The 21483-nt window shown below is 43.7% G+C and overlaps 1 protein-coding gene across 2 annotated transcripts in view; it reads right to left on the bottom strand.

Annotated features, from left to right (window-relative positions):
* LOC139768806 (uncharacterized) overlaps nucleotides 1–21483 on the bottom strand; it is a 118191-nt gene that overhangs the window by 83004 nt on the left and 13704 nt on the right. Inside the window, exons 1-2 of one of the 2 annotated variants that reach the window (XM_071699370.1) lie at nucleotides 11404–11452; nucleotides 9892–11139 (exon numbers count right to left, since the gene is read on the bottom strand). The exons of the other annotated variant lie outside the window; for it this stretch is intronic. Of the exons in view, the coding sequence (XP_071555471.1) occupies nucleotides 9892–9946 (55 nt within the window). The 5' untranslated portion in view covers nucleotides 9947–11139; nucleotides 11404–11452. Of the gene's footprint in view, nucleotides 1–9891; nucleotides 11140–11403; nucleotides 11453–21483 lie in introns of those variants that run through there. 2 annotated transcript variants of the gene reach the window in all.

Genomic DNA, 21483 nt, shown 5'->3' with positions numbered 1-21483 from the left:
CTCTTCGGTGCCTCGGAAACAAAAGACATCGTTCTGGTGTGGGTGCAAGTAGAAGAGGCGGTGCGCGTTTGTTCCCCTCGAAAACAATTACGTTGCTAAAAGGGACGGCCGAGTCTCCTCCGAGGAGGCGGAGAACTAATTCCGGACCGGTTTCAGAAAAGCGTTCGAAAGCGAGTTCGTTCTCAGGTTGACTTTATTTACCGGGAGTGGCTACGGGCTACGGGAAATTGTGTGACATTAGATCGCGATGAAGGAACAGGCAGATGATGAAGATAAGTAAAAATATAAGGACATACGACGAGCATGATTGCAGCCTGAGTCGGACTCGTTAACCGGTTAACCGGTTTGTCACGATGTTTATGATTGAATATGTATAATGGTATTTTATTAATGCAAATTGTCGAATAATATGGATCGCCACATAACACGTAAAAAAACAAAAAAAAATTGATTTTTAAAAGAATAAATAACGCAAGTAGATTACAGGATTTTTTTTTCAATTCTTTTCCCATTTTCGATTTTTTTTCTGCGCAACAGCAGTGATAAGTACACGGCTAAGTACAGCCTTCATCGTACCGGCGACTTCGTTCTCGTTATGTTGGCGCGCGAGCAGCTTTTACCATGCGGGTACGAAAATAGTCCCGGCGAGAAGCGAGGATGTGCCGTCCTCCGGTAAGAAGCTCCGGGCGTCTCGGAGGGCCCGGTGTCTCCCGATTAAGAGCGAGCTTGCGTTCCAAGGTGCTCGTAACGCCGCTCTAAGAGCCCGTACCTGTCCACAGTCGGGTAATACCTGAAAACATGTCTCTATCACGAAGGAGAATCTCCTTCGTCCGGTAACGCCTTCGCATAAAACCGACGTTTTATCCCGTCTCCGGCGGCCGCGACGTGTTTACGGCGTTTCTATAGTCGACAGTGCAATAACGAGAGAGGGTACCGGGAGGACAGGGCGTACGGAGGGGGGAGGGGGTTCCACGAGTGTGGGGTGGAATATTTTCGCGGGGCGACGTCTTAAATTAAGAGACAGCCGAGCGTAAGGTGGCGCCGGGAGAGCACAGGCTTTTTCTGCCCTTTTCCGGTTTCTCATTGGAGGTCGCACGGAGGCACAAATATAAATTCTGCGTCGTCTTCTACGACCAGTCTTAAATGCCCTTCTCCTTTCTCTATTTTATACGGAGATACCTTTTCCCTCTTCTCCCGATCTTCTATATTCCTGCTCTTTCCTAGCTCGCTTCTACCTTTCGCGGTGCATCGCAGCTTATATCGCCGTTTCTTTTCTTTTGCATCTACTCGATCGCATCCGGACCAAATCAGTCGACTGAGTGACTTCTTCGATCAATATGGTTTTTAATTAAATATAAAATAAATATAAGTCAATAGTATACGGCTAATATTGCAAAATATTCCGATTATATGATGCAATAATGAGCACCTGATAAAGAGAATATGGTTCACACAAGCAATCAATTAAGTTTTATCGATTTCACTGATTAGCGATTGCTGCTAAAATAAAAATTGTTAGATTAAAGAATTCAAATTTGAATAATCGTTTAAATAATTTATCCTCTTTGTTCTCGCTTATTTCGAATACTTTAAATATTAAATCGAATAGCCCACTAATTGTAAAATATTGATCCTGAATATCTCTGATCAAATAATAATAATAAAAATGATATTTAAAATAAGAATATCTCGTAAATATATACTGTATAACATCTAAAAATATTAATTCATAAAATTGATGCCCATAGCCAAACATGTGTATTCCGATTAAACCTGACGCGAACGAACCTTAGAATGCACTCGACGCGTAGCGAATTGTAATCTGCGCCAGATTATCTGGCTGCATTCACTGCAAAGAAGGACGATGCTTTATATTCCATCGACGTCTCGTCTGGGTCGTCATACCGACACGCCACCAACGATACCACGCCAGAGGCTTCGTAGTTGGTAGGCAGACATGCCAATACGATGTTTGAATATGCTCAGAGCCGCGAAACCATCGATCGCACAGCTCGACATAAATATACGCTACCAAGACCTTTGGCTTAATCATATTTTCCACATGATTCGGTTTAAACAGATCAAAGATCGTACGGCTCTGTATTGTTAATCAATATATCAGAAATTAAAGTAAATTTTCAGTCTAGATTAGTTTACGGCAAAATCAATGAATTTTTTTTAGCAAATAAGATAATACCATTGGATTTTAATTTCAAAGTGAAGTAAATCACTCTTTACAATTATAGTTGATGCATGGATTAATATTTTCTTAATTGGGGGTTTCCTCTTTTTTTCTAAAAAAAAATCCGGAGTATAGTGCCGTGTCATCCGTGATTAAGATACGTAAATAAAGGAATAAATATCTGAAGTAGTAAATTAAAATTGTTACGCTAGTGGCACTTTATATTGCTTATAGACTTTTTATATTATGAAAATTGGAATAAAATTTGAGAGAATTTCATCAAATTTATCCTTATTCAAACCACCTTTTGATCAACGACGATCGATCTCGCCGGATAATTCGCGCGAACGAGATTTGCTGCCGTGATTAAAATGTTACTCACACTCGTGGAGATCAACGGCAACAGTGAATCACAAAAGATGTTATCCACGCGAGCGAGAGCTCCCTGTTTCTCCTTTACATTTTCATAGATACGCGGATTGTATCGGTAGCGTGTGGAAGCACAAAGTGTATAGGAATTTCTTAACCAAGAACCTCTTCAACAATACAATTTCGCAAATTGTATTTTTTTCGAAGTTAATTATATGCAACCTTGAATTTGTTATTTTAAATTTTCTTCTAATTTAATTATTTAATTATTTTAATTTAATTATTCCAATTTAATTATTTTTGTAGACAAAAAGTCGTTCGATAGTCTTTGATTGATAGACAACTTTTTATATCATACATTTCGCATTATTGCTTAACAGCGAATTTAAACTTAATAATATATCGCGGAAGTTATTTCACGTTTCGAGAGTAACCAAAAGTGCGCTGTTAAAATAACTCGTCATATTTACGATAAAAATCATCTTACAATATTTTAACATTGATATATCCGAACTGTTAGAAAATAAATTCAATTTGAAATAAATTGTAGAATACTTAGGGGAACTCGAACGAAAGTACTTTATCGGAATAGGCAGGAACTCGCGCAGTAGCTCTCTATCTTTAATATGGTAATCGAAACCTTGCAACGTGGCAACTGAGACGATCCAGCATGGACTGTTGCACGTAACTCGTTTTCGAACACCATTTTCGCGACACCTGTTTTCACAGGTCACCTGAGCAAATGGTACCATGCGGGCTAAGGTAGAATGATCGAAATATCTTTCTTTATTTGAATTATCGACACCGATATTTCAGAATATTGGAGTAATATCATGCTTAATCTTAATTCACGAGCATTCTTGCCGCTAATCGTCACTTGATAATTATTCTTCTTTATTTATCTCAAGTTTAGTTAAAATTCGTCTGCTAGCTTATTTATTACGTAAATTTTTTACGTAAATAGAATATCTGTCATCGCTTTCTCAAAGAGCAACCAGTTTGCAAATTTTGAAAAATTTTTCGTTAATGCAATGCAATAAAATTATATGTATAAAAATAACATCTCACTATGTCTCGCGAACGCTAAAGGTTGCTACCAACGAATACCGATGAACGTATATCACAAAGTGAAAATGCCATTTCCATACATAATGCAACATTATTATAACCATCATATATGCGTCAAGGAAGCGTACGCAAATAAATGTGTTGGTTAAATAAATAAACGTTACACTTAATAGAAAGGGCTAGATTTCCTTAATCGTCATCGTCCTGACGTCGCAACGTCGACCTACATATATTTTTACAGCCAGGCAAATAATGCCCGCGGATTGTTTATTGTGCTCCAGGCTCCTCTCATCTGCAGGCCCCTTTCCCCGCGATAGATTCCTTTCCTCTCCGTTGTAGAGAGCCGTGACCATCTGTCATTTGTCGGTTGAGATTTTTCGAGGCGTCCGGCCTGGTCTGAATGGAGAACTCGTCTTCTCCTCGATGGCTCGTTATCGACAGTAAACCCGCCACTCGTCCTCACTCGTCCTGGCGCGTTAATAATAATGTCAGGTAGACATCGCTCTTTCTCTCTCTCTCTTCCGATTCACGAGTGTGCCGAAGTGTTTCCCGAAAGATAAACGCGTGCCGTGAACGCAATCGGCCGGCGCTCCGGCATTCAATAATTCGCACGGGCAATTAAGCGACGTGACTCGCGCGATTCCCGATATGAAAACGTCATGACGCGATTAAGGACTCCCCCTGTCACCTGTTGGAACGACAGGGTGCCTGAGGACTCGTTGGCGCGCGCGTGTCGCTGCGACGGAGGAGGAGGAGGGAAAAGAGGCGCGGATCACATCCATTTACTTTCGAGAAGGCGATTCGGAGGTCGACTGATCGAGATGAAGATCGCAGTAAATAAATTTGAATTTCGTCGAAGCACTATTGTGCGTGTTTATGCATACACGCGGCCTTTTCAATTTTAATTTATTCATTAATACGTCTCGACTATCGCTCTTCATTAATGTATAGAAATAGATATCAAGAATCAATATTTTATTAATAATTTAGAACCAATAAAACATTGCTCTTTAAAAACATCTTCAGTATGATTATTTGCTACATAAATGTATGTTAACACAACTGCTGGTAGTTGCACTCAACTTTAAGTACCATCCCACTTTTTTCTACTTCGGTTTTTGTGGCAATTGTGAATTGCAGTTCGCTGTTTATCAAATCGATACCTCGTACGCACCTGCCGATAAATGACACCATAATGATCTCACCGTTGCGGTCAATTCGACCGAGATGGTCGATCAAACGAGAGCATCATTCCGAGGCGCGATTCTGCGGTGCCGCCGAAAAAAGAAATCGAATCAAAGGACAGAGCGGGTCCAGGTGGACGAGGGTAACCAGCGAGGAAGCGGGGAGAGAGCCCAGGGCTCTCGGGTATTATCTACGCGGTTCGGACTTCTCGTGGCCAAGAAGGGAAGAGAGGCCCTCCGTGTTCGCGGCCGCGAAATAACGTCAGTGGTTTGTGGTTTTTCATACGTGCAAGAAGTCACAATGGTTTATCCCGGAGCGATCCCTCTATGTAGCGCGGAATTTCCCCTCCCCCTTTCTCTGTCTTTCTTACTGTTTTCTTTCTCATTCTCTCGAGGAGAGCTTTGTGGACGGGGCGGTGGAAGAAAAGCAAGAAGAAGACGAGCAAGAAGAAGAGGTGGCTTTTGTTCCCACCTCGAACGAGCTCGACGCGGTCTGCCACTTTTTCACGTTTCCCCTCACCCGCCTCGCCCTTTCTATGCCTTTCTCTTTGTTTCACCTTCTTCCTCGTCCTCATCTCTCCCTTTCACCACTTCCTTGTCTCTCTCTAGGTAGTATCCTCTTCCACGGCTGATGCCCTTTGTCTCGAGAAAACGCGATTAGAAACCCTCGCAGTGCAATCTTAAGGCGGTTCCCGCTTCCGTCATAATGGCGAGTCTATTAGTCTCTTCAACAGCGAGGGATGATTTTAACGAATTCTTTGCTGCCGTTTTCTCTGTAGCCTTTCTAGCTTTCTCGTCTCATAATCTTAGGAATACACTAGTTTTATTTGAAATGGAAAACATCTGTTATTTGATTTTGTGCAGGTATCGTGATGTAACGATATTATCAAATAGTAGCTTTGATAACATTAGAGTACGTAGACATACACACACATTGATTTAGGTATTTTTATGTTTTAATATCTGTTCATATAAAAACCTACAACAATATTTTTCGATTTCAAAAAGAGATAAAATCAATAATCATGTGATAAAGTTGAAAGATAATTGTACCTTTTTATTGCGCTCTGTCTACGTATAATATGTTTACCTGTAATTAATTACCTTACTAATATTATATTTAATTATTACAATTATACTACATTCCACTTCAATGTACTAACTCTGACTCTAACCGTACCGAAATTAAATACGCGACGCATTTAATGCACCGAGGAGAGGCAGCTCATTCTCTTTAGAGTGACAGGCTTTATTAGCTGTCGGAAACAATGAAAACTAAAAAGAGCTGGTAACCACGGGCAGGATCTACCGGGATCGGGTCCCGATGGGTCGGCAGAGGAAAGAGGATCCTAAGGAAACGACAGTCGGAGACAGAGGCCGATGCTTTGTGGTCCATAAATAAGTTGCTGGCCGATGGCAGCAGCACGCGGGTATACCAGTCACCGGCGCGAGCGTAATCGCGTTTGTATTTTGAGCGACAGCCAATATTTAACTCTGGCAATGGCAATCCGTACGACGACAACGACGACGACTAGAACGTGCCGACGGGGCTACCGGAGGGCCTGGTAAGTCGCGTGTTCCTCGACGGAAGGCGAAGGTCGAGACTAAAGCTGTGCGAGCGCGTGATCCCATCGACCGTTCGATGCACCGACAGAGAAGACCTTACATGGCGCCTTCGACAAGATATAGCCGGAGACGACCGGCGACAACCGCGATTCCTGGAAACCCGGTCGGAAAGACCTGGACGACGATAAGTCACGAAAGTGACGAGGCCATGCCTCGACGGTGCGGCCAGACGTTCCAGATTCCAGGAACATTGCGCTCCCTCCGTTCCGTCGAACACACTTTTCATAGATTTTCTCGGATCTAAAAAGGTCCGCCGGGCAAAATCAAGAATAACGATATGTCTCCAGGAGAGAGGGACGAAGAGCTAATTATACTCGTTAGAAGATAATGACGTTGATTGTTAGTTTCAGATTATCGAAATATAAGTGGCGATAACAAGGATACGATTACTTAACTTAATGATTATAATATCGTCATAATTGAAGAGTCGCGGGAGAGCACGGCATCAATAATTGTTATCATAATTTATAACTTTCTCCATGCGGCTTCTATACGTCGCGGTTTCGACAAACTAAGCGAGTGCTTCCACGGGAGCCACGAGTCTGGGGTAACCGCTGAGAAAATTCAAAGATTAAGAGACCGAAGAGGATATTTACATTATCGTCCACGATTCCGCCATTCGTGCGCGATTAAACAATTATCATCTTATCAATAGGTAGTTAGACCGCCGATAGCGTTTTTCGCATTTCATAATTCGAGAATGCAGGTGCGGAGAACTCCATACACGTGACAGATATCTATAACTTTTAATTAAAGAGAAATACACGAAGATGAGAAGCAATTTTAGCTACGTAAGAAAAACAGATTAATTAAAATGATTGAGTAAAATAAATAATTTAAGTAGCAAACAAATAAATTATCGATTATTGCAAAAAATATTCAAAACTCCTTCACTTCTATTGTGCGAGGATGTTAATTCCAAATGTGAAAACGGATGATTAGGAAGATTTTTCCGGAGTAATAATTACAGCTCTCGCTAATCGTAGATTCCGAAAATGGATTTCTGCGGCGACGCGAAACAATGTCAGCTTCCTGGTGACTACGAAAGAACGGTAATCACATTAGCGGTCGCGACCGGAGTGGCACGTCCGCAAAGTGTCTTTCGCCATTACCTCGACTTATACCGTAACAAATCTGTTTCGCGGGGTCAGCTCTGTCACCAAATCATGTCGGTTTTGCTACGCTACTCCGAACCGAGAGCCCGAACAACCGACTAACAAACGCGCACGGGCCCCAAGATAATGTGCGGCGCTAAAAAAAGCTTATTAATACCCTGACTGGCAAAAATAGTGTTTTTAACCGAATGATTCGCGACGGATCGCGTATTTTCAAGAACACAGTCAAGATACGGGAGTTAATTACGTTCGATATTTTTTGCCGGATTTCCTGAGTGGTAAGTATCGAATCATGTGTCGATTTCTCAACGTTAGTCTCATTTAAGTAGGAAATTGAGATACTAAGAATATATATATATATACGATGATACCCAGCCCCGAGGAGGGAGATTCAAAAATTGATCGCTCGATAATAAGCGGTGACATTTTCGCCAACTCGAATCCCGAGTAGGAAAAAATCCGCGGGTTACCCCTTAATTAGAAGACACCGACGAATAACGCGAGGCGATTGGACGAGATAAAGCTGCTGGAAGTTGCGGGAGCTAAGTGGCCCCTATTCCGCTACCGACAGCTCCCAAGGGTTCCTAATTGTCAAGATCGAGCACCATAATTACACCCTCCGCGATTCATTCTCGTGTCTCGGAGCTCGTCTCCCCGTTAACGGAACTGGACGAATTCTCTGCGTGGCAAAACGATGCCAAGGAGTGACGTCGAGCGCAGGTAGGCAACTGCAGTTCGGAAATTAAGAAGTCTGGCCTGATAAGAAGCGATAAAAAACCACTTTCCACGAGGGAACCTATGACCTCTTTTTTTCTCTCCCCTCGCATATGTTTCTCCTTACTATATTATAAATACGCGAAGAATCCATTAGGGACCAAGTTAGTGAGATAGATATTATCATTTATGGTTTAATCGTAAGATGTCAAAAGCTCTGTGAAAATGAAGCCAAAAGAAACAATTAAGTTTAAAGCTGATGAGACAATATTCGAAGATATGTTCACTAAATAAAGATTTAAAAAAGTACAAAGTTGCAAGTCCCTAATTCCCGAAAAAAAGTAATATCAATAAATATTACAATACCAATATTAAGTTCTAAGAAAATAAATAAAAATTAATGAAAGAACAATATGCGATTATCTTAATTTTGCATGCAACCGATATTCCAAACCTATTAATGGTTTAAAATCAAAGTATTTTTAAACTTTACAGCAGTGGAATCCTGCGTGACTCGACAATGGCAGAGTCATGTTACATAGTGCTCGAAATAAGTTTATTGACACATTAGAGAGATATCGCACGGCAACTTCCGAGAAATTAAGACCTCGGCAAATATAACATGCGAACACGGCGGAACATGTATTGCTGTATTTTTAACCGAGTATCAGTCCACTTTCTGGAAATTCATGCTGATATCGTACTTCCTTCTTCACTTCTTTTTTTATAGTTAAAAATGTGATCTTGATACAGAAATAAATATGGTCAAGGCGATAAACATAAATATATTCTTACTATATAAATTAGCTATACGTCATAAGAGTTCATTCGACGCAGTCATCAGACTAATTGTCTCACCATTGTCTCACAGTTGTGATTAGATTATTAGGAATTTTAATTGCTTTGTTACATAATTTAGGTCATTTAGAAGACTAGCATGACACGCACTCACGATTTCTTATCCAGGTCGGTATTTGTTTTTCGTCTGTCATTTGAGCTGTCGATGAAGTAATCGAGCACGAATTCCAAAGCTGCCGCGTGATGCCTACTCGCGGCCGCGTGTTTCATAACTTTCCTCAAACCGCTACGGTTATTTGCGTCCTGTTACACTATGACTCGTTATGATTTCGCCGACTAGCTACCGGTACAATCGACAAAGCTATGTTTGTACAAAATGCATCACGTTCGCAAATCAATCACATCGCGTCAAAGCATAGCAAGTTCTCTCAAATGATACTTGAAAAATATTCGACAATAACGAACATGAACGTCGACATATCGCTAATTCGTACGGAAATAGTTCAATCGGAAACGATTGTGTTGTCACGATTCCCTTATTTGTAAAAGTCATTAAAAATTCATTAAAGTTTCGACTGATGAATGTTAGACGGAATGATCGACGACGAAAAACTAATGATGATAAATTGAGATTAACCGCAGGCGTTCATGGCCAAACAACTGGTCGAACTTAAAGAGAAGCCTAATTAAGTAGATCGGACAGCCATATAATAATTTACGAGGTTTTTTCACGGTATTTTCATTAAAAAATTGCCTCGTGATATCTCGTAATAGCTAGCGATATTAGTTTATTCAGTCATTTTTTTCCATATCATCGATCGAATGTTCGACTCACCAGTATAACACCAGGCCGGCCAGACGACAGGGCTCTCGGTGTCCAGCTCCCTCATTCTCTCAGCGACCCGCGGACATCTCCACTCCGTTCTTCCCGACGTGGCGGTAAGAATGTCCAGTTTGGCTATCAGCGTCAACCTCCAACCGAGTGAAAAATCTCCGGTTCTGCCTGTCGAAAGTCGCAGGAGAACCTCGTTCGGCGATCTTCCAGATATAACCACCTGTTGCCTCGCAACAGAGTTTTACGTTTCAGGTAGATTCGTCGAGGACCTCGTTGTTCACTCGACCAAGGTTCGGAGACAGACCTTTGCGAGAACGCAGGTCGTTATTTGTATTCTACGCCGTACATGTGCAACTAAAGGATTCCGAGAGACAGATAAGTCTCTGGATGAGGCTTCGCCGTCACCGCGCTCCGGTTCCGCCGCTGATAAGGCACGCAGGACGCGTCATCGGCTCGCCCGGCCCTCGTTTCACTTCCTTTCCACCGCACTGTCGTCCTCTCCCGCTCGTCACGTCGCTTCTCTGTGACACGCTAGCCTTCAGCGAGGTCTCGTTGTCGTGTAACAGTAAGCGACACGCGTGTTACACGAAAAGGTGTCTAGCACTCGACTCGAATCGCGCACTAAATGTCACGGAAATGTCAATGAGGTGCCGCCGACGTTTGACACCTTCACCGAATGTCCCCTTCCTCAGCGCACCTTGCCACTCATTCGATAATAGCTGTCTTCAGGATCGCGCGGATCACCTCGGATCACAATCGAGTCTCAAACTATTCTTTCTCCACCAGACGATTCTTTCTCTTATCTTTCTCACTCGGAGCGCAATCATTAGGCCATTCATGCAGATATTAAAAATTGTTGGTACGGTACTACACCAGATCTATCAATTCATTCTTAACGAACAAGCTCAATCACGACAGGCTTATCTTCTCTCATCGTGACAAATTTCACCAATGTAAAATCTTGCTTCCTACTCGATCGAGTCAAAAACAGATTCACCGCAGATTTCTCGCAATATTTCAACAGGTCACTCGTTCGTCACGAACTTCCGACTGTCGGTGTCAAGAGAACGCGGGTTCCATCGGGAATATCGCTCCCTTCACCTTCACGGTGACCGCGGGTTCACTTTCTTCACCCTACTGTAGACCGGCGATCGACCGGCCCCGGTAATCGCAGAGTGTACTCTCGACCCGGTCGATCCTTACCTTCAGTCCGGGAGGATCGTTGACGTACCGCGGGATGACACGACACTACAACACGGCACTGCTGCGTGAAGTGATGTCGAAGAGGATAGACGGATAGAGAGAGACAGTAGGGGGAGAAAGAAAGAGAGAGATGGAGACATACACAGGTAGGGGGATAGATAGGGGGAAAAAAGACGGTAGAAGAGATAGCCAGCGGGGAAAGGAAGAGAAAAAGAGAAAGAGGGAGAGAGAGGGGGGGGAGAGAGAGAGAGAGAGAGAGAGAGAGAAAGAAGAAAAAAGAAGAAAGAGAAAGAGAGGGAAGAACCTGACCACCGGACACACTGCTCTGCCTTGATAGGCACACACACACAGGTAAGCGGAGTGGCACTTAGGTTGGTGCACCTGCCGCGAGAGTCCGCGTCGTAATGGGAGCGGGGCAACGGGCGGCAGGTAGGCAGGCCCACCGCTCGTCAACGGAGAAGGGGAGTCAGTCACATGGCGAGTGCCTGGCAAAGGAGGTGGTAGCCGAAGTAAATGGTGGTGGATGAACGAAGGTGGTGATGCTGGCCGGCCGCGACGACGGCGGCGGCGGCGGTGGTGGTAGTGGTTGTGGTGGTGGTTGCCAGTGGTGGTGACGGTGGTAGTGGTGGTGGTGAGTCGTGGTGGAACGCAGGAGTAGGAATCAACGGAGTCCTCGGGAAGAGAGCTGACTCGGCCGCTACCGGTGTAACCTGTCGCGACGATCAGTGTCGGTGCGGCGATTCCGCCCGGGAAAAATTCGAGATGATTTTCTCGCATCGCAGAACGATGGCGACGAGATAAATATGGAAACGAGAGGAAGGGGGTAGGATAAGAGTCCCAGAGGATTCTCGCGAGATGCACAGCCCGATGATGACCGTCGAAGATAAAAGCGGCGCACGAAGGGAGTTTACGTTAAGGCAATATAAATAAAATCTCCACTGGGACTCAAATATGAGATAAACAACGTAAACAAAGGTGCAAAAACCGAGGAGACATATACTATTTTTTGAATATATAAAACTAGGGATACAAAATAGATCAAATAAGAAATCGCGGCGGGAGAAGTTAGAAGAAATAAAGTGATCGACGATTTAGTATATAAACGATATCGGTGGATTACGCAATCCCATAAAAATTATAATAGCGATCGAAATAGAAGTGGACCATCACTTCCCATTGTTTACTGCGAAGAAACATTTAATTAACATTATTATTGGGACAGCCGCACCGTCTTTTCCGCGTGCTTTGGTTACCGATTACGGTTAATCGGGCTGCTCTCTGCCTGGGTTCCATATTTGGACCCACTTACGCGACAGAACGGAAGAAAACCGTTGAATTCCAGACGCTTCCCGAGATCATTGATAGAACTTGACGGTAGATTGTCCCACGAAGCTTCTTCCAAGCACGCCGTTCAATGTCCAGCTATCAATGCTACGTCTTTCTTCGCGTCTGTGATCGGTCGTATAGCAGTCTAGGTGGACACTACGTCAAGTTGAAACAAGACGCGAACATCTCGTTTGCTTGTATCCCATAGTTCTTCAGGGATCGTAAAACAATATCATCGGCTGGCTCTCTCTGGATGGCGCGATTCTGTTTTTGTAACAGTTCTACTCTGCCGTGTCTTTTCGCGATTCTCATTAACCGTGTGCACTTCAAAAGGCAAAGAGAGAAAATTTCATTATATATTTATAAATGACAATCGTTGATATTTCTGTATCATTTCACGAAAATAAAGTATCTAATCATTTAAATAGAATCGTGTTAAATCGCATAAAATATATACATCTTCTGTCGTTAGTTCTTTGAGCTTGCGTCATAAGTAATCGTATCAAAGCTTTGCTGGTGCCTGGATTAACCATGATAACTTTAATTATATTTTAGACTCTCCCAAGCAAATCGCACAATATCGCCATGTTATCTGCGCTCGTCTTCTTGTCTAGCAATTAACATATCTCGTAAATACATTCATAAATTTCTCCGGACGCTAATAGTCGGATAAATAGCTCTAATAGAAATTCTCTCGCCATTCAGATTTTTATTACTCAAAAGTCAGATCCTATTCATCCATCTAAATTAACAATAATTACGCAGCACCCCAGGGGAATCCTATAACACCGTTGGAGCGAGGAACGTATTATCCCGGAGATTATTCTGGAAGCGTCGCCTTAGGTGTCCGGACATGTTCGGAATCTTGTGCCGCAGTGGGATACCTAACGTTCAGAGCCGAGATGAAAGCTTGTTACGTTAACCATCATATTGTTTCGCGAAGGCGAGACGCTGCTTCGACCGCGCGGCGAGTGCGCGGCGGCGCAACGAGTAGTAGTTCGCCCCGGCTTCGAGGTGTACCATCAAGGACGATATATCGCGTCCGATATATATCACTCGGGAGAGAAAAAGCACTCTTCCACTTCTACACACGTCGAGTTTATTATATGTGCGTACATATCCGTACGCGCCGCCCGGAGGCTGCGCCCCAAGCTCCTCGTTTAGATATCCGCTCCGCGAGATTATTCGAGAACGAGCGACGGAGCGACGAACGCTCGTCGAAACGTCCCGATGGACGTGGTGCATTATATTGGTATCCTATCTGGCATCGATCGCCGGGCTTCCGCAGGTAGCGATTACCACCTCGGCCATTTTCTTTCTCGTAGAACTATCGGCGATTAAACGGTCCGTCGACCTCCTCCGCACCTTGCCGCGCGCGCAACGGGATGTATTAATCGTTCGACTGGATCGATACGACTCGTCCTTGAATGCCCGGACCGGCGTCCATCAACCCACTCGTAGGAATTAATTAGTGCGCTCTCGCGATGCCGTCCAGCCGATTAAAAATCTCGCGACCGGCCGGCCATGATGATATAGAGTAAGTAACATGAAAGTTGTAAATGATATAACTTACTACGAAATATATTCAAATATATTCTAAAGTTAAATACTTAATTTTACATGAGCTATCGACATGTAAATTCAATTTTTTTGAAAATTGTAAAAATATTGTATGTTTACAACGTTCTTTGTATGTACATTATTAAAATATAATAAAAAATGTCTATACTTTTAGATTATAAAAATAAAAAACGTTATCAGTACCGCATTTTCTTTTTCTTTTCTACTTATTTTCATGATAAAAACCGTCTCACCAGCATCAAATAATCAATTCGAATGTAACAATATGCATCATTCTCACGACTTGTCAGAGCAAATTAATACTGCGGGGTAAAGCAGCCTACGCCTGTTATTCAAATCCATTTTCCCCGGTGAATGAATGACAGGAAACGCGTCTTTGAGCGCGCCTCGTTTCGCACCGCAAAAAATCTCGGGATACCGTATTCACAGCATATATCCACGACGGAAAACGTTTTCACGTTTCTGACGCGGCAGTTTTCCGCAGACGCGGACTAGCTAAACGCGAGTTCCATCTGGCCGTGGCTCATCCTCAAAGACGAAGTAACCGGTGGCGTTCATGAATACGTGTTCATTATTTATGAGCAACGCCTCTCGGCATCAACTGGACCGGCCTCTCTATCTACCGGTAGACACCCGGGAGAGGAAGGCAACCGGATAACGTATTACGTCTTCATATTTTTTTCCCCTCGTGCACGCCCGGTAATTAAAGGTGCCCCGTCAAGGACCCCGATGATTTACCGGCGATGCTGCGCCGACCTGATAAGATGGGACCGGTTGATAACAAGGCTCCTTTTGGTATATCGTGAGCTGGATCGAGTTTTACTAGACTGCATCGTCTCTTTATAATATTCCTATATCTTCTTGCTGCTGGCTACCGCCCGATCAAGTTTATCGCATGTCTCACGTGACATGCATGTCATGTCACACAAGAATTTTATATCGTCAATAGCAAATGTATTAAATTAAAAATGGCATTATATGGTCTGCATATTCATGAATTAATAAAATATTATTTCATGTGTGAATAATTTTCTAACAGTGTTGAGATTCCTGACATTTATACATGTAATACCGTTATAATAAAAATAAAATCAGTCTGTCGTAGAATCAAGCTATAAATATCACTACATAAACATACACCGATCATTATATATTTTCTTGAGATGGATAAACGTTATGTATATTCGAGATGATTATTGACAGCCGTTAATAGAACGATCACGCCTAGTCGATCGAAAAGCGTCGTGATCCCGAGCCAAGCATCCGCGGCATCACCGGCAGGCAGCGCCGAGAGATCACGACGGAAAAAAAGCAACTCGCGGTATTCCCCTTTCTCATTACGGTATGCTGGATCAAAAGTGCTCATATTTCATAGACTTGTTCTGGCGTGCGGCACGAGAACCCCGATGGCCTCCGCTCGTGCGCGCGTGTACGGAGAAGTTACGGTCCCGTTGAGTGGAGAAATTTACGTTCGTCAGCAAAACGAGTACCGCGACGAACGGGACGAACGACGATGACGATGGCGAACGAGGTGGACGGGCACCGGTGCCCGATGATGATTTCGACGATTTAATTGAAACGTCCGGCCGACACTAAAATCTCCCCTTCTCCGGCACCTTTCTCGCGCGCGCTGTCTACCGCGCCGCTCTTCTGCCACTCCTCTCTGCGCTTCTCTCGCGATGATCACCGCGATCTCTCTCGAGCATCATGCATTAGTGTTTTTCAAACCGAGCCATAATGTTGCGCTGGCATCGGCGAACTTGCTGATGCTGATGAGTCGATGCGAAATCGACGATTAGAGCGAACATTATGTGCGTGCGTGTGTGCATGTGTGTATGCGCGTGTGCGTTATCTTAGGAAAGACATTTCCGAAAAACCATAAAGTCGAAGAGCGCTTTTTTAGCCAATATTCTAAAGTAGCATATGCAAATTAGGGCGCGCGTTCTTTTATGTTCCGAGGAAGTGTTCGTAAATTTTACAGGTTGGCCCAAATGCATCGCGATCGTGACCGATTCAATATTCCGCTATAAAATTAAGCGTTTGACAAACGTAGTCGTAAAAAGAAATAGATTCGTCGCCTTGGAAATACTCGAGATCGACAGATTCGGGAATCATCTCGCCGGAGGGATGCGCGGCGATAGCCCTGACGGATTTTTCCTAGTTCGGTCGATGGAAGTTTTATTATAGCTATTTGATTTACGGCAAGGCATGACCGGCGCGTAATTTGCTGCGCTGTATTTAATTTGCTTTAAAAGTGATCGTGGAAGAGGGATAGGATGAACCGACGAGCAACGCACGTCTCCGCGAGGGACGCAAAAATGAAAACTGGTGGTTGCTTTACGGAATTTTTATTATGACGTATCAGCGAGGAGCACACGGACGCGAGCGACAGACGTTCTCTAATGAGCCGCGCGAATGAATACGGAACATTGAGATCGGTTCAGAATTCATTTGCTGCCCCAGACCGATTTACTCGTCAACGTCCGTCGTCCGCGAATCGTCTTCCCTTGAATGCAGGAAATGTCGGAGGCAACGAACTATCGGAGCACCAATCGATATCTCCTCGAGCTACATGCTTCTTTATCATTCTCTCTCGCCTGTCCCGGTTTTTCGATCGTTAATTGAAAGGAACGGTATGAAATTTACTATTTTTCAACGATTCATCATCCGCGATACGTCCGTCGTCTGTATAATTATCGGTAATTCTAACTCATTTCGCGCAATTATCTGCAACAGCATAACTATTGGTGCAGTATATCGGCAGGGCATAATCATCTGCGTTAAAAAGCCAGCTAGTAGGTATGACATTGGTTTTCACAATCTCGATATTTCTGATTCGTTGCTTCTTGCATGAAGGGTTGTAATTAAAGCAGTTGAGAGAAGAATTTCTAAAAAGAATTAATATTTTCTGTCGAGCAATATTAATAAAGAAAGGATTTTAAAATAATAAATACTGCAATCCTATTACTTATTAATATTAAATACCGCATTTTATTTACCTTGTCGCGAAGCTAATTCATTCGCTGACGCAATTACCATTATATGCTAATAAAAAGAGCGAGCAACAGTTTCATCTTGCATCTTGCATACGCGGATCGCGTTTTAAAACGACAGAGATTATAGCAAAATTTAATAAACATTAATTATAAATATAAAGCATTAAAAATGATCGAGCCAACGTCGCGTACTTAATTCACAAGATGCGCGGTAACGATATCCGACGTCGTGACTGCGATCGGTAAATTAAGATGAAAGAGGCTCCCGAGTTTTTCGGATCGTCGAAAGGCCGTGTTCGCGCCGATTAATATCGTCGGCCGCCGCGATACGATAAACGAGATGATAAATACGAACACGCACGATTATACCGCGCGAGGTTACGCCGCGAGATACCGATGAATCAGCGGTGGTAAAGGTCAGACGGATGAACGTGCACTTGAAAGGTCAAGGAAAGATGCAGGTGTCGAATGGAGGCGTCGACAAAAAAAATTTATATAAGCGGAACGGTCAGTCATGCCGCAGCTTCAATCCAGCCGCTTTAAAAATACCGAAAGCGATGATGAGCTCGTGCAAATGCCTAACTAAGTACACAGCGAAATCTGCTCGAGATGACGTCCGCGGCGAGAATTTTGACGAGCGGCATTTAGATTTGCATCGCGTCATCATCAGATGATTTCTTTTGCGGCAAATATCGCGCCAAATGTTCTGCTGTTTATCATCGGCCATACTCTCGCCGCCGTACAAATAAGATAAAACTAATTTATGATAAATAATTCAATTAATGACTCTGACACGCAGAAGATTCTCCCGCGCGAATTCGCAAGATATACAGCGACAATATTTATCACTTTTATATTCCTATAAGGACCGCGAGAGTTGATTGACTCGCAATATACGAGTGCTAAATGATGTGTTTAATTAAATGTTGGAAAGTATTATGACATGCTGTTACTTTACATTTTTACAATATGTCGCTTATATATTGTTCAATGTTGTTTTTCCATCGAAACGGACGTCACGAAAGAACGAAGTATGTCATGCCGATGAAATACGAATATCGTCAGTTCTCGTCCTTTCAGCGCGCGAAATCCGCGATTTACAGCTCAATTTGGCATTATAATATTTCGCCGGACGTTCCGTGGGCCCGCGTGACGCAGCATGATCTTCATTTTCGTTTATCGGCCGTACGCCAACGCGCACGGAAATTTGGGGCCTGATATAATCCAATAATTTATCCGACAGCGAAGCGAGAGAACGTGCGGAGAGCGTAGGTAGAAACGTATAAAATCCTCCGCTTTAGACCGGTAATTTATATGGTGATACCGACAACGCGCGCAGCACGTTCGGTAGAAGTGTCAAGTTCTCTCCTCTCGATGCTAGATCAATAATTTATATGCACGTGACGAGAACGCTGGGAACGACGGAAAAAGCATACCTAACGAGCGAATTTATGTCACAAAATTCAGGAAGAAACGTGTTCCACACACCTATTCGCGATACCTAGACGTTAAGAACGGAATTAGGAATTAATTCCGAAGAATGTCGCGACGAGGAGAAAGCGAAAATTCGAATATGAATTATACACAGCGGAAGATGAATTTATACTTATATTAAAAGACTATTGTTACAAGTACATTATTAACAACTGACTATTGGATAGGCATAAAAGAAAACTATTGGTTCGGATTATCCTGTGATCGAAAGACACAGATTCGTCGAACATTTACCCTACGAGAATCCGAATACCAAAAATCTTTGAGGAAATCGATGATGCTTATCGCCGTGACGGAACTGCAGCACGCATAATTGTCGAGGAAGGAGCGCAGCTCCACGAGGGGTGGTGAACGAGCGAGAGGGTGAGAGGAAGAGGGCACGCACGGTGCACAAAGTGCAATTTCATAATTTTTGCCTCGTAAAATCCGAGCAATGAGCGACGTAAAAATGAATAACTGGAGGAGCATTCACCCGCGGAAAGAACAAGTCGGTGGAACACCTCTCGCTGCCCTCCTCCCCCTCCGTCTTCGGATCCCTCGATCGCCATGTCCCTCTCGCTCGCACCGGGAGGTAGCCGAGCCGTCGGTGGTGGTTGCCCCGTTCCGTGGCCCCCACTGGCAAAGACTGAACGATTTTTATCTTCCGGGTAGAATAGATTATCTTTATTTACGAGCAATCTGCGGTATGAGCAAATTGTTTGGGAACGAGTGAGGGCCGCTTATTTAAAAGCCGTAAACTATTCAATACGCGAACGGACTGAAATCCTCGGAGTAGCGAAAGTGTGAGAATGCGTATGTGCGTCACGCAGGAATCCCGCGATAATTTCACTCTCAGCAGGATAAATCTCAAGGGCGACAGACAACGAATTTTTCAGAGCTGTAATTTCTTTTGTGCTTGCTTAAAAAAAAACGTAATAGCATTGAACATTGTTATGAAAAATATTTATAATCAATGGACACGTGCTCGTGGTGGAAAATATACCAATCATCGTGCGGATGAAAACATCAAGAGATCTTCAGGCTTCAAGACGCCGATGAACGAACATCTAATCTCCAAAGTAGTATTTTCGAAACGGACATGCACATTTTACGCTTGAAAACGTTGGTCAAGTGCGTCTTACTGCTACAGCATTAACGGAACACGTAGACCAGATCGGAGTTTGCGTCGGGTAGACGCGTCTCTCTCGTGAGCTTTGCTAAAGTAAACTTCATCGAATGCAGCTCGAAAAAAGATCAAGAACGGAAGCGAGGTCAAATAGATAAGTGAAGTATCGCGTGCGAAAAGAGGAGGGTTCGAGCGGTGCACAGATTTCCATCTCTGCTCGACACTATGTTATCACACATGACTCTGAATGACGTAGAAGCTAACAACAGCGTAGGTAACGGTAAACGATTTTATGGAAACTTAGAGACATTTCGCATATTAGATGAAGATACTACGATATCTTAAGAAGCTTCTTACCACCATGATATATTTACTTCTTTTTTACCATGCTAAAATAATATCGAACCGAATGGACAGATCGACGATTTTAAGACTCGAGGACGAACGTATAGGAAAAAGTTTACCGCGCGAGATGCCGTCCGAGAGGACTTCACAGGTCTAGGTCAATCGGTAAAAACGATAAATTTTTACCCCGTCTGTACTCTCAAGTGTCATAACACAAGCAATCATCGAAAGACAAGCACAGCTGAGTTTCGACTCGAACCGAGTAAGTTCTAGAAATGAAATACAATTAAGGAAACCAGAAAGAGGCGTAACGCCGTAAAATGCGAGACGTGCGAAATGCTACATATCGACACTCGCGAACTGCACCCAGGATTAATAATGCCGGCGTGCCGGTCGTCGGGGCGGGGGAGAGAGTGAAGTACGGGAAAAGAGACGAGAAAGGGAGACGAAGAAAAAGAGGCAGAAGAAGACGAAGAAGAAGAAGAAGAAGAAGAAGCGGGAGAGGAGAGGCAAGGTAGAGAAGAGCAACAAGAGGTGCAGCCTCGGGTGCCGGGCGGGGCTCAGATGTTTATCCCGGTCGACCTCTCTTCCCCCGTGCCCCCCGTCCCCCGGTGCCCCTCTTCGTGGTCTCCGATGTGCCCCCTTCACCTCCGGTTCTTGCGGAGAAGGAGCGCGCCCTCGGCAATCCGGTGTTGCGGAGCGTTGCATCTACGTTATGCGTGCTCTTGTTGCTCGGATGCGCTCACAGTGGCGTCGCAACCGTCTCCGTTCTCTCCGACCTGGCGGACGGAAATTATGACAGGCTCGAACGGGAACGAAAGCCCCTGGGTTGCTCGCGATGCAATACATATTAAAAACATCAGTACCAGCCGAGAATTTAACGGCTGGAGAACTTTGATGCGCAAGCATTGAAGTTAGCAAATAAACAAATATCATCCAACTACATTGTTTAATCGATACATACAAGTACCGTGTAATTTCTATTTAGATATAATATTTAAATAAAAATTTTGTCATAATTTCTTATCCTTTTCTCTTCCAACTCCAACGATTGTATCGAACCGCGATCGTCATTTATGTATAATTACAGAAATATATATTTTTCTAAAATTAGACCATCTCTGTAATCTTTTTCTGTTGGCACTGCAAAACGAGAGCGCTAATTAATACAGGCAAATTGAGACGACGATATCGTTTCAGGAATACGAATTTCGGATGTTGAAAATTCTCAGAGAAGGAGGTCAGCCACGAAAAACTTGGGCGTGACATCGCGGAGAATGAGGTAGGATGGCTCGGTTCGACAACCGTATCGATCGTAATCGAAACGACCGGAAAGAAGACCGGGGAGGCTGAGGCTTGTGACGAGGCGTCGGACGGTCGGCACTTGCAAAAAATCAACGTTAATCAGACACTTCGTATCGCCTGTACTCAGCTCCCGGTGAGTCGAGCGATCTAGCTCGCAGCAGGTTCTTCGCGGCAAAAAATCGATGAATGAACTTACGCCAGAGCGGATGCTTCGCGCTCGAGTTGACCGACGACGAT

Source organism: Temnothorax nylanderi, unplaced genomic scaffold (genome assembly GCF_030848795.1).
Source record: "Temnothorax nylanderi isolate EJ_2023f unplaced genomic scaffold, tnyl_v1.0 TNYL_tig0018_pilon, whole genome shotgun sequence".
Classification (NCBI taxonomy): domain Eukaryota; kingdom Metazoa; phylum Arthropoda; class Insecta; order Hymenoptera; family Formicidae; genus Temnothorax; species Temnothorax nylanderi.
Note: the sequence above shows the minus strand (reverse complement) of the source record. Positions and strands in the feature narration are given on the sequence as shown.